General features: G+C 45.5%; 1 protein-coding gene across 7 annotated transcripts in view; it reads right to left on the reverse strand.

Moving 5' to 3' along the window:
* Nucleotides 1-2,060: 2,060 nt before the first annotated feature.
* The window catches only part of Peak1 (pseudopodium enriched atypical kinase 1), a 213,995-nt gene continuing 202,889 nt past the window's right edge, over nt 2,061-13,166 (reverse strand). For all 7 annotated transcript variants that reach the window (XM_051156500.1, XM_051156501.1, XM_051156504.1 and 4 more), the window contains one exon: nt 2,061-3,713. In XM_051156500.1, the coding sequence (XP_051012457.1) occupies nt 2,550-3,713 (1,164 nt within the window). In that variant the 3' untranslated portion in view covers nt 2,061-2,549. The remainder of the gene's footprint in view (nt 3,714-13,166) is intronic.

Raw genomic sequence — 13,166 nt, forward strand, 5'->3', positions numbered from 1 at the left:
GACCACCTGATGGACTTCTTGCCTAGAAATACCATTCTTATCTCTGCTCTGACTTAACCTGGAACAACCCCACCCCCAAACCCCACATTCCGTGGCCATCCCCCAGACAGAACTGACACAGCCACATGTCTCTGGGAAGCCTGAGGCCCTTTTCCTGTTAGCTGGCTTTTGTGTTTGTGTGGACGTAAGGATAGTGACAGATGCAAGGGATGCAGAGTGCTTGGTTTACCAGTGCAGCGAGACAGGGGAGTGGAGGTGTGCACGCTTGCTCTACTGCAGCACAAGAGAAGGCTGGATCCAGGATGACAGGGAAAGAAAAAGATTTCTACAGACAGAACAGACAGAGGGGACTAGGGAACATTCTGCATTAAATATGCAACCTCATTAAATAGTCAACATTCAGATTTACATGGGCAAGGCACCATGAGAGTGGCACTGAGAAGGTATGTCTCACTTTGCAAACACTGTGGGGAGTGAAGGCCTGCACCAGCTGACGTGGTCAGTGGCCTTTTGGCTGCCAGCTCAGTGCACAATTAGGCATGGGGTTACGTGTGCCCAGGCTATGTAAGACGACTCAAACCACAGCCTGCCAGGCATGGTGCAGCCACAACTCTGTCTAGAAGACACAAGACTCTGTGGGCCAACGAGCCCTCTTTCCTGGGAGTCTGGAGCGCTGGCCAGGGACACAAAGCCACCGTCCATATGCAGCGTCACACACGTCTTTCTCTTTCAAAAATGCATAATAAAATACATTCTCCTGTTTTGATCCTCTTTGATAAAGGTGAATCATGTGAAAGGCTGTTAAAAATGTTAAACGTCTAGAAATTTCCAAGGCCACTAAGGTGCCACCCAAGTAATACTGCACAATCAGTCTTGGCTTTAAGACAACCCTGCTCTGGTGGATGAGGGCTCCCTGGGTTTCCTCACTAGCAAGATGCATAGAACATGTCTGTCAACCCCACTACAGGTTGCTTCCCAGAGGCCAGCATGTGCATGCACATGGGTACACATGTGTACACACTTACCATTCAAGTGACTCTTGGGATTTCAAGGTTGAAGTAAACAGATACTCACAGTTTTGAATAAAACAAGTGCATGAGCGTACATACACACACAGGTGGAAAGAATACTCGCCTCTTAGCGCAAATATGTGCCAAGGGTAGAAAGGAAGGTTTCTGTAGTTCTCACTCAGGTAAATTGCAACATAAACACTGTAATATACAGCTTAAAAATACATATAAAGATTGCACATAATCTATGGGTGAGCACAGGTTCCACGGGGAACAACGCTCAGCCATCCACCGTAGCCGTCAGCCTTCCTGTGAGCCGAGCTCCAGATCCACTGCAGAGTGTCAGGAGCAATGTGCCATTCACTCTGGGGGTGGGGGGCAGTCTTTCTGGAAGAGGCTGGCATTCTAAAGAGCAGGCCAGCAACGTTAGTGGCCTTCCCCACCTTCCTTGTCTTCTGGCCATTCCATCAGCCAGCGTTGAGGTGCTTTCTAAGGAGACGCTAATCCCAAATGGACCGCCATTTCATTCAGGGCTGCTGTCTACAGCGTTTGGCAGACTAGTTAACACTGGCTACTGGTGGAAGGAGCTGGCCAAGTACTGCTTGTGGGGGAAAGAAACTCTGACTTGGGCGCTCCCAGTCCTGGCTGCCATGCTGATAGGTCTGACAGCAATCGAAGAACAGTACTTTCAAGTCTGTTCCCTGAGGGCCCCGGAGAATTGCACACATAAGGACATTATCTCCTTGTGTCCTGCCAACCACTCATAAACTCTGGACTGTACTCTGTCCAGTCGAGGCACCGGTGACACCACCTTCGGTCAGCTGTGTAATGGGCTGCAGGAGTGGGTAGGAATCCCAAACTTCAGCAGGTGGGACAGAGCAAAAGCGAAGGGCAGCCAAGCAGTGGCAGCAGGGGCGCGGTGTCAGCTGCTCTCTGTGCAGTGTACACCTTTGCTAAGGACAAAAATGCAAAGGGACCCATGATCCAAGACATGGCAATCTCCCCTCTCTTCACTGTGTGCCAGGGCAGAGGCTAGTCCCCAGCGACTGAAATTGAGCTGAGACGCACAGCAGCATGTCCTCCTGGGAAGAGGCAGTTAGCGATGCTTCGAGGAAGAGGAATCTGCCGTGAGAGCATTCCTGGGTGACAGCTGAGGCTGCTGGCGGGTGTACTGCCAGCTGGTTAGCACAGGCGAGCCTCGGAGTTAGGGAAGAGGTGGATGCAACTTACTGAGCTCACGCCACAGGAGCTGGTCCTTCACGGCTGTGCATTTTCATTTTTTACCCCACATTTGTGGGACTATTAGGATGACAAATGTTCCAAGGGAAGGTGACTGCAATGGAATTACTGTGCAGTAAAGAAACAGCTTCTCACTCTGTATAGAGCTGTGAATGACCTTGTTGAAATGGACCCCTGTTTGTGGATGAGGACAGCACGCCGGCTTCTCTCCTTTCCTTGAATTCTGAGTGAGCACTAGGATAGGGACATGAGGGTAACGTGGAAAAGGTGGAGATATTTAAAAACAACGTCCAGGCCACATTAACGGTGTTGCAAGATTTTTACAATGTAACTCAGGGAGTCTGTAGTGGCAAAAGCCAGGTATTGAGCACAAAGCCAATCTTCCAGGCTGATGCCCCCCTCTCTGTCCAGGGACTTCTCAGCAAACTTGATCATCAGCAGCGTTCGCTTGATGTCCAACCAGTTCTGGAGGAGAATGTTCTTCTGCACTAGGGTTGTGGAGGTGGCGAAGGTTTGGAAGAGGTCTTCACGGGGGCCCCAGAGCAGACACTGGAGGATGCCTTTGGCGTCAGAAATGAGGATGCGCTCGGAAGGGTTGGGATTCAGGAGGCAGCTAGCAAGCTGCTGCAGGCCCCAAGAGTAAGGGGAGCGGAGAGGGATTCGAGGCAGATCTGTGCGGGTGTACTCCTTCTCTTTCAGCTCTGGGTTCTCATCAAAGGGGTTGGGCAGGTGCAGCATCTCATAGATGAGGATCCCTGTCTGGAATTCATCACACTTTTTATACTGGGTGGCTGTGATGATCTCCGGGGCGAGGCGGGACTGGTCTCGGAGGATCTGGGGATCCACCAGGTGACTCTTCTGCTTGGCCTGAGAGAAGTTACTCACAATGAGCCTTGTGGGACAAGCTGAGGTGGGGCAGGGGTCTGTGGGTGAAGGGCCCTGGGCAGCTCCCCCAGGCTGATGCTGGACAAGCAGCAAGTTCTCCAGGCGTAGATCGCAATGAGTGACGTGGTAGGGCTTGAGATGTTCAAGACCAGAACACAGCTGTAAAAGCAGCAGACACACTTGCCTCTCATACAAGTCGGGGCTTTTCCCATGATGGGCCAAAGAATCTCGCACAAAGTCGGCCACAGTGAGGTGGGGAACTTCCCTGGTGATGACTACAACATGGCTTCTTTGCTTCCTATTTGTGACTCCCTGTTTCTCTTTCTGGGAGGACTGTGTTTGAGTGCCGGGCTCAGGATTTTCCCTGGAGGTTTCACCTTTCACCTCGTCCTCGCTGTCTTCAGTTTCATCCTCGGCCTTTTCTGGCGCATCAGGGTCCTCCCAGGGCAGCAGGCGGTTAGGGACTTCGGCGAGGAAATGGCCGCAGTCCTGCTGGATGTTGAAATGTGTAGCCAGACTCTGCCGGACAGCCAAGCTGTGGTAATACTGCTGCGACTCCTTAGCTTTGCTCTTACAGATCTGGAAGAGAGCAAGAAACACAACTCAGACGTCCTTCCATGACCAGACTGAGGACGTGCTGAGGGTGATTGGCTGGGAGGTGACTCATTATGAACAAATAGTCAGGGAAGTCTTCAGAAAGGGTTTAGGTAGGCAGCCCTATGCTGAGTGACTGCTGTTGGTAGCAACAGCAGCCATGGACCCCTACACTCAAGGCTGTGCTCAGAATTTTACATGTACCCCTCTAGTTTTCATACGAGCCCTTTAAAGTAGACTGCAAGTTCCAGCTAACGGTGCGGGCAAATTGGATGTACACGTGCAGAAAGATGAAACTTGACCCCTAAGCTCTCATCCGTTACAAAAATCAACTCAAGATGAATTAAAGACTTATCCTCAAGACCAGAAGTTATAGAAACAGCAGGAGAAAGCAGGGGGAAGGCTTTAAGATGTTGGAACAGGAAAGAAAATTGTATACAAGACTCCAAAAGGACAGGCAACAAAAGCCTAACTAGACGAATGAGATTACATCAAACTAAAAAACCTCTGTACCACAAAACAAACAGGCAGCAGATTGAGGGGATGACAATGGGAGATACATTTGAAACCACACATCTGATAGGGGCCTAATATTCAGAACATATACGAAATTAAAAACAAAAACCAATGGCAACAACCCAAAACAACTAGAACTCAAACAATCCAATTACACACACAGACACAGACACACACAGACACACACACACACGCACACAGACACACACACACATACACACACACACACCTACAGGAAAAAGCAAATCAAAACCATTTACCTCACTCCCCTTACAATGGCTCTTTCTGGGGCTGGAGAGATTGTTCACCAGTTAGGAACACTGACTGCTCTTGCAGATTACGACCACCTGTAACTCCAGCCCCAGGAGGACCAGATGCTTCTAGACTTCAAAGGTGCTTGCACTCACATGTACACACCTTATCCCCAACCCTCCTTACACATACATAATTAAAAAGTAGCACAAATAAATCATAGAAAATTAGCTGGTGAGAAAATAGAAAACAAAGTGGGAAGAGGAAAGTCGTGCACATTGTTGGTGGCAATAGAAAGGAGTATAGTGCTTGTGGAATATAGTGGGGGGTGGGGGGAGCCTCAAATAATGAAACACAGGGCCACTGTATGATCTATCAAGTTCGCTGTATAATCATAGGAAGTGGAAATAGCACTGCTGAAGGAACATCTGCATTCCAGCGTTTACTATTGATAGGCAAGAAATGGAAACTATATGAACTGCTGACTGGATAAATAAAATATGGTACATATATATAAAAATAATGGCATTATGTCATTTGTGATTATATGGATGGAAGTGGAGATCATTTGTTAAGGGAAGTAAACAGGGTTCAAAAAACAAGAGTATGATTTCAGTCAGATGTGGATCCTAAAAATTGGTCTCATTAGGAGCTAGGAGTGAAATAGCGGCTACCAAAGGCTGGGAAGAGGAGTAGGGGTGGTTGGCACCAGATATAAACAATAGGTTGGAGGCATGAATTCAGATATTTTGTACAGTATGGTGATTATAGATAATATACTGTTTAATTTAATTAATTTCTTCTTTTCCTTTCTTTCTTTCTTTTTTTTTTTTTAAGATAGGATTTCTTTGTGTAGCCTTGGTTGTCCTGGACTTACTTTGTAGACCTTGAACTCACAGATATCCACCTGCCTCTGCCTCCCAAGTGCTGGGATTACAGGAGTGTGCCATCATGCCCGGCTAGACTATTTAATTTTTAAAGAGCCATAAAGAAGGACTTTTAAATGTTTTCTACCACCAAGAAATGCTGCACGTTCAGATAAATGTTAGCAGTTTGCAGACTTGAGCGTGTCTGCACATAACTAACATTAGGCAGGAAGACCTTTCAGAGGGCGTTCATGAAGCAGGTGTGATCCAATGAAGCCGCTCTGATCTCAAGGGGGCATGAGATCACCCAGATGGGTCTGAAGATGCAGCTCACAGACCACCACCATCTACTCAGCAAGGGACCCCACACTCCTCAGGTACCACAGACCCAGGACTGTGTGCTCTTGGTTGTATGGGTACTGCCTGTTTGGTACTGTGATATGGAAAAGAGTAAGTTTTAAAAAAATCGGATTTTACTCCTTTGACTTAAAAGAGAGCTGCAATTCTCTTGGGGGATGCAGATGGATCCCCAGTTTGGAGAAGCAGTACTCGCTGATTTCTATTCATAAGGATATTAAAAATAAAAGAAAAAAAAAGGACAAGGGAGCGTCAGGGGAGAGGAGTGTCTCTTTCTCACTGCCTCTGCGTATTACAAATAGAGACTTGATAGCACTGGTCTACACCATGGAAACAAGTCCACATATATCTACTGAGACATACGGAAACAAGCTCTTTCCAATCTTCTGCCACATACTTACCTAATCAGTTTGAGAAATGCTTTATATTTATTTTTAAAGCAAACTTCTGGTCTTGAAATAGATGTCCTCAGGCAGAGTTCAAGTTCAAACATCTATCTTTCAGAAAACACTATCTTTGGAAAGCCCTCAAAGTCTGCAGCACATGCAGTGCAATATATCCTGTGTGCTCATCAATCACAGGAATTCCTTCTTTATGCGCCAATGGCAATACTTCATGTTTATGTGTCACCAGGTATTTAAAATCCTATACAAGCCATAATTTAGTTGTCTGGGGGTTGGTTCTGGCACATGGTACCACTAAACTCATTGGCAGTTTATAATTTGCTCAATGTCATATTGCCTGCCGAAATGGAGGTTTCAGGGTCTCGACTCCTCAGTCTTTGAAAACTCTATCAAATATCATTGAGCTTGGTTGAATGAGACTGAAAATTAAACTCAGCGGTCATGTTACAGAAAGGACACTCCCAGGGACTCAGGCCTGGGATTTAGCCTTGCCAATAGCTCAGTATCCTTGGCCATGCTCACTTACTTCCTCTGGGTCCCAGCCTACCAAAAAAGCAAACAACACAAACAACATGGAAACCTTACCTTGCAGGCAGTTGGAGAGATTAACTGAGAACAAGCATTTTGAGGAAATCTACACATGACTAAAATACACAAATGTAATGTTGATAACCAACTGGACCACTTGGAACCGTTAAAAAGGCTGCAACCTCACAGAATCTTTCTGTTTTTTCTTCAAAGAGAACAAGGCAAAAAGAATTTACACTGTTTGTAGGATGTGTGTGTTCACGCCCTCTCTTCCTCCCTTTACCTTCTGAGAGCTATCTGACATACATAGCAGGGAACTTTCTGATTGCTGGTCTAGTGGGAGAAGTTTTGTTTTGTTTGTTTGCTTTTGAGATAGTGTCAAGTGAAGAGTCCAGTCTAGTCTGGAACTATGGAGCCCAGGCTGGTCTCAGACTTTCAGACTTGAAGTAATCCTCCCACCTCAGGGATTTTTTGCTTGTTTGTTTGGTTTTTGTTTTTCCTGAGACAGGGTTTTTCTGTGTAGCCTTGGCTGCCCTGCACCTGCTTTGTAGACCAGGCTGGCCTCGAACTCACAGAGATCCGCCTGCCTCCATCTCAGGCATTACATATAGTTACATACAGTCCTGGGATTACATATGACCACACCCAGCTAAGGTCACCACCATTTACGCCAAGGTCAGCATTATGTCCTAGTCTAAGGAAGTCATCCTATTTCTAAGAGAAAAATTATTTAGTCAAGCTTTCATTTTTTACTATGCCAACTTACTCTGGAAAAGACACAAACAAACAAATAACAAACAAACCAACCAACCTCACCATCTGGTGTTTCAACATCAAAAGTAGAGGAGCTATGTATCTTAACTGTGATAGTTTAATTGTGCCTGTACGTACACACAGAGGGAGTCATACATATTCTTATAAAGTCTTCCACAGTGTTTGGAGCAGGTAAGAACATGGATTCTACAACTAGAATTTATGTTTAGCTTCACAGATCAACTTGAGATAAAGGGTCAGAGTGAGTTACAAAGAGGAAATGATAAATTGTTCCACTGTTTTGGATGCTTGGGAGGAAACGGTCTGCCCAGAGAGTACCCTGAGTAGGCAGCACTTCCTTATCTCTGCATTTGCACAGACAGGCTGAAGAATAATGGGTCAATCTAGTTTAAGGGCAAATGAAAATGAGAGAAGAATGGAGCGTAAAAGAGAGGAGAGGTACTGGACTTTTAATTGGTTTATAACCATGAAGCCAGTTACAACCCAAACATGGACTTACGGGTATTTCCATAATAGGATTTCACATGATAGGTAGCTCATAAATCTTTATTATGGAGGCTGCAATGATGTTAATTTAGGCAGGAATATTATATTATTCTATGTACTACATAGTAGCCATTTTTCAAATATTAATAACTTGACTCCTTTAGATTAAAAAAAAAAAAAAACCTCAAAATGATCTGACTTCAGATGATAAATTTCTAGTCCAAGAGTTATTTTGGAGAACAAACCACTGTTTCCAGAATAAATGGACAAAGTTCTTACTGGCAGTTTTTTTTTTAAAAAAAATTCTTTTACACCGTATTTTCTCCACCTGGGATGAAAGTGAACTTTTTAATTCCTTGTTTTCATTTATCTCTTTTGAACAATATTGACACCCTTTTCTTCTAAGGGTAGATGGCCTGAACAGGGGCACCCCAAGAAGGAGTCCTCACAAGAACTATTCCCACAGGGATCTGCCCTGCTCCGCACACTCTGCTCTGACACAGAAATGGCGAGTGTGGTCTCCTATCTTCAGGGAAAGCTCACATTCCCAACAAGAGAAATGTGTATGGGAAAGCCTCCTTAAAAAGCTGCCAACTTTGGCAGATTCTGTCCTGGTTTTTTCTGCAACAGAAGAAAAACTGTGTGGCTGCACCCCAGAGACACTAGAGGGAGCTGCCATATCAGCATCCAGGCACCGAAGCACACTGCAGCAGAACAAACCCCAGCTGCTGAAGGGTGGCTCATGTGGAAAAATATACCATGGTTGGTTGGTCGGTGTCTGTCTGTCTGTCTGTCTGTCTGTCATTCATGAGAGTTAGTGGTGCTGAATGCATATAAAGGGAGCGCTTGATGGAAAGAGCGCGAGCAGGCCAGGAGCCCACCCTGGGCACAGGGCTCTCACGTTCACAGCTCACGGGGCAGCCTGCGTGAGCCACTCTTCAGAGGGGTGGGTGCTGGGGGACATCAAGGAGGACAGCTGGCTGGTCTGTACATGACCCCAGCATGAATAAGGTACAGGTGTAAAAGTAGCTTGGAGGGAAAATGGGTGCATGTTGAGCTGACAAAACATACAGGGAAGGAACATCATCTGGTTGCTCTCAACCAAGCAAGTCAGCAAGTCTGATGCTTCTACAGCACTTGCCGCCATAGTCACAGCATCCTGAAATAATCTGACACAGATTTCCAAATACAGGGTGGGGACACTTTAGCCACTGACAAGTTATCTGCTGGGAAATGGAAAAGAACCAAAGGCAAAAATAGAATCAGGGTCAAATTACCCTCTCTCAAGGCCTTCTTAAGCCTGGGTAAAACACAACACATACACAGCCGGGTCTCTGCAGGGAATCCGGGCTGGACAATGGCTCCTCACACATAATCTGAAAAGTTAATTCCAAACGTTCATTTCGGTTCAGGGGCTCATTTTATGTGTTGCTCATGGCAACTGCTCTGCATACCTTTGAGGCAAATTTGTCATTATAAAGCATTTATGTTTGTAATAAGAATGTCGACCCAGACAGTCAACTTTTATAAAGTAGACTGTGTGGGGGGGCTATGACTGCAAAGCTACATTAGGAGCAGCTGGGAAGGAAAAGACAGCATGCGTTGATCACTGCTGACCCTTCCAGGAGGCCCTCACTGTCTGGAACCTGTAAAGAAGACCTCCATTTCGATGCCTTCTTGATGAGAGATACTAGATTTAAGGCAAGAGTCAGAGACATGGGGGGCGGGGTAGCATGAGTGTGGCACTTAATACTTAATACTATCTCTTGACGCTGTCCCAGAGGTTGCTTGAACTGCTGCTAGTGTTCACAAGACACTCTGTTCTGCAGCCACCTTGCTTATGCCGCTGACCTCATACTGCATTTGTAACCCCACATTTATCTCTCTGAATCCTACACTGTAAACACTGGCTGAATAATTTGTGTTGTCTTATCTCATGGATTCCTAGTATTCAGCACAATCAAACTCAAGTCCTCCTCACTTTCACTCTCCGGCCTTTCCTGTTCCTGGTGAACGGCTTCATTATCTGGCTCAGTTTTCCATTTTCCAGCATCAAGTTCCCTCTGGATCTCTTTCCCATCTTTACTCCCTATGTCCAAGTGACTTACAACTCCTATTGATTTTATTCCTAAGTATCTTTCAAACGATCCTTTCCTCATCTCCACTGTTACCATTACCGCCTTCCTAGACTATCACAGAGCCTTTCTGATGGGACTCCTTTGCTTCTCCTTTGAGTTCCCTTAACAGTAACTTTCACAGGAGCAGAGCCATCTTTGATGATCTGATATCACTGCCTATTTAGATACCTTAGCAGTCTCTCTTTACAACGTCATTTCCTACTTCTTTTCTATTTGTTCTTATCATGTTGCTCTGTCTGTAGCTCTGTCTGTCCCACTCTTGCTGTACCCTTTCTGTTCAAGGCCCCATTTCATTCCTTAGGTGTCAAGGGGACTACTACTTTTTCTTTTAAAGCCTTTTCAGGTGTTATTTCTGACAGAGAGAGAGCCACTAACCACTCTTGCACATGGACGTCTCCGTTACTACAGTTAGCTCTTGTGTGTGTGTGTGTGTGTGTGTGTGTGTGTGTGTGTGTGTGTGTGTGTGTGTACTTTAAGAACAGGCACTTGTGTCTCAGGGCCTAGCAGAGAACAAGGCACACAGTACACGTTCAATTTACCTATACAAAACACCAAGAAAAAACTACACTGAAGCCAGTGTGGTTATATTGTTTATTTGCTCAGCGCAGCTAGAGTACATGAACAGCTTTTATGAAACAGATGGAAGTTGGGAAAGTCATGGGGCGGGGGCAACAGCAGACAAACCTGAGTAGTCAACACTCATGAATGAGCTGACTACACAATCGAGTAAAAGTGGATCAATGCTAGCTGTCTGCTGAGTGGAGTCTGCCCCAGAGGCTCACTGACTTTGTACTGAACAAAACTACACAAATCGACAAGGTTCTTCATCATTCTACTCAATTTTCTATTCTTTTCCCCAAAGAAAGTAATAATTACAAAATGTAGGACTCTTCAAAAATAGCCCACATTAGCTTTTATTTCTCCATTATGGGCCCAGTGTGCCTTCAGCCTACTTCCACTTCATCAGCAGGGAGTCTCACTTCCCGCTCACACTGTGCGTTTTACAGTGCCTCAGTGAGCCTTAAGTGAGATGGATAGTGCAGGGAGTGAACTATAGGGGACGCAATGGGAAACACTGACGAGCACGCACAATGTTCCACCTGTGCTAGTCTGCTGCCGTACATAAACGCACTACCACAGATGGGAGCGTGTAGAATGAACACCCCGAGTTCCAAATTAGACGCCCAGTGTTTGACACTGTGAGCATCAAGGTCATTACTTCCTCGACCTGCTGAGGATATCCTTCATTTCCAGTTACAGAGGCAGGACCCCCACCCTGACCCCTGAAGGCTATGTTGTTACAACAACATTTAAAGTAGGTGAAATGTTTACTATATGAAATGCTGTCTGAGCCCAAAGCACCGAGGACTCTACACTGTAGGAACCTGGCCAGGTATTTTAATGCTTAAATTACTACAAAACTGTTCACACGGCTAAGAAACTCATTTGGAACCTAGAGGAGATATTTGAGAAGGCGACTGTGTAAGGCTTTGCCATTTGATTTGTGACTTAGAGCTCAGGACCCAGATCAGAAATTCAATTCATGTGAACCCCAACTTGTAATTCCCACTATATTCCCTCCACCTCATTAATACTAAAGCTGACTTTTTTTCACATTAGGCAATCTATTTTGCTTCCACATTCATACGAACCCAAACCTTTCCTTCTAAGAAGGCTCATAACTGAGCCTCTGACGCTTTGGCATGCACCGAGCCATGAAACGAAGTGGACACGAAACTAAAATAGCTGTGTGTGTAGCTGGTTACTGACCACTCACTTTCCGCTATGTTTCAACGCTGGGCATATTTGTGTTGAATTATGAAAGTAGGAATGGCTTCCCATCTAGATTCCCCTTACTATTGAGCTAGTAATTAACTGCCTGTGTAGACAGTATGAACTCAGTGTAAATTCCTACCAGTAACAGCCATTCCCCTTAATGCCTTTTCATTTAGTGTCTTGCTTTCTCAGCATCTACCCAAATAAGACAAATTGGGATTTGAGTAAAAAGTGCAATAAAAGGCGCTGGTCTCCACAATTCACCTCAACTTTATTACAAGCTTTTAACAAGGCTGTGGTGTAGGTGGGAAAGCAAGTAGCCCCGCTGGTATAACAGGAAAGTCCCTATGTCTACTGAGCTTTGCATCACCTGGCCCTGAGAACAAAGACCTGCACTATCAAAAGAGAAGACAGCCACAGTCTCAACTTTGGACTGCTGGGGGCGGGCAATCAAAAAGCTAGCTGCATTTTTATATATGCATTAAGCATCTTCTTTGAAAACCTCATCCAAATTTAACACAGTCTTTCATGGCAGCATTTGTTCAGAGATTATCTCATGAGATAAATAAAAAAATATTTTTCATGAGCCCAAGCAGTAATCTACCAGGTATCTACCTCATTTCTTCTAGGCAAAGGGCACTACACGAAGGGCTAGCTACTGACTCCAGTACAATAGGAAAGGGTCTACTTAGGAGTCAGGAGGCAGTCTGCCATGAAACTGGCATCTCTGCAAAACTGACCATCCTCTCTGGCCTCTGTTTCCTTTAGAAAGGAATGATGAATGCCCTGCTAACCCTGACTTTAGTCTACCAGGATGGTAGTTTAGTGGCCATCATGACTTCTTTGAAAGACAGAGTAGGCAATGGATATTTTCCTTGGATAGCAGGGAGGTTTAGTTCAAATTTAATCTTATGTTTAGTCTTATTTAGAGAGCAGGGAAGTAAGTCAGGGGCTGGAGTCTGGCCAGTGTGCGGCTCACCCAGACAGTCTGGTCTGCGGGGTGGTAGTCTGCCAAGATGAGAGAATAAGAGAAGACATGGGTAAGGAAGAGATGGGAGCTGAAGGTGACTGACTGAGTGGGAATCAATTTTGATTGTCCTTCACTAAGACACTATCTTCACCGTGTCCCCGTTTCTTACCCTGCTTACTTGCTGTGCTGCTAACCATCCCCACTGCTACTGTACTTTCTCGAGGCTGACAGAGATTGAACTCTTGTCTTGAAAGAGCCTCAAGCTCTTGGCCTGTGGGACTTTGCCTCTGTGACTAGGGCTCCAATTGCTCCTGCTTTGAGTCACTTCTCTGTGTAGACCTTTCCTTACATTATACACTCTTCTACTAACA

This window comes from Acomys russatus, chromosome 14, assembly GCF_903995435.1.
Source record: "Acomys russatus chromosome 14, mAcoRus1.1, whole genome shotgun sequence".
Classification (NCBI taxonomy): Eukaryota; Metazoa; Chordata; class Mammalia; order Rodentia; family Muridae; genus Acomys; species Acomys russatus.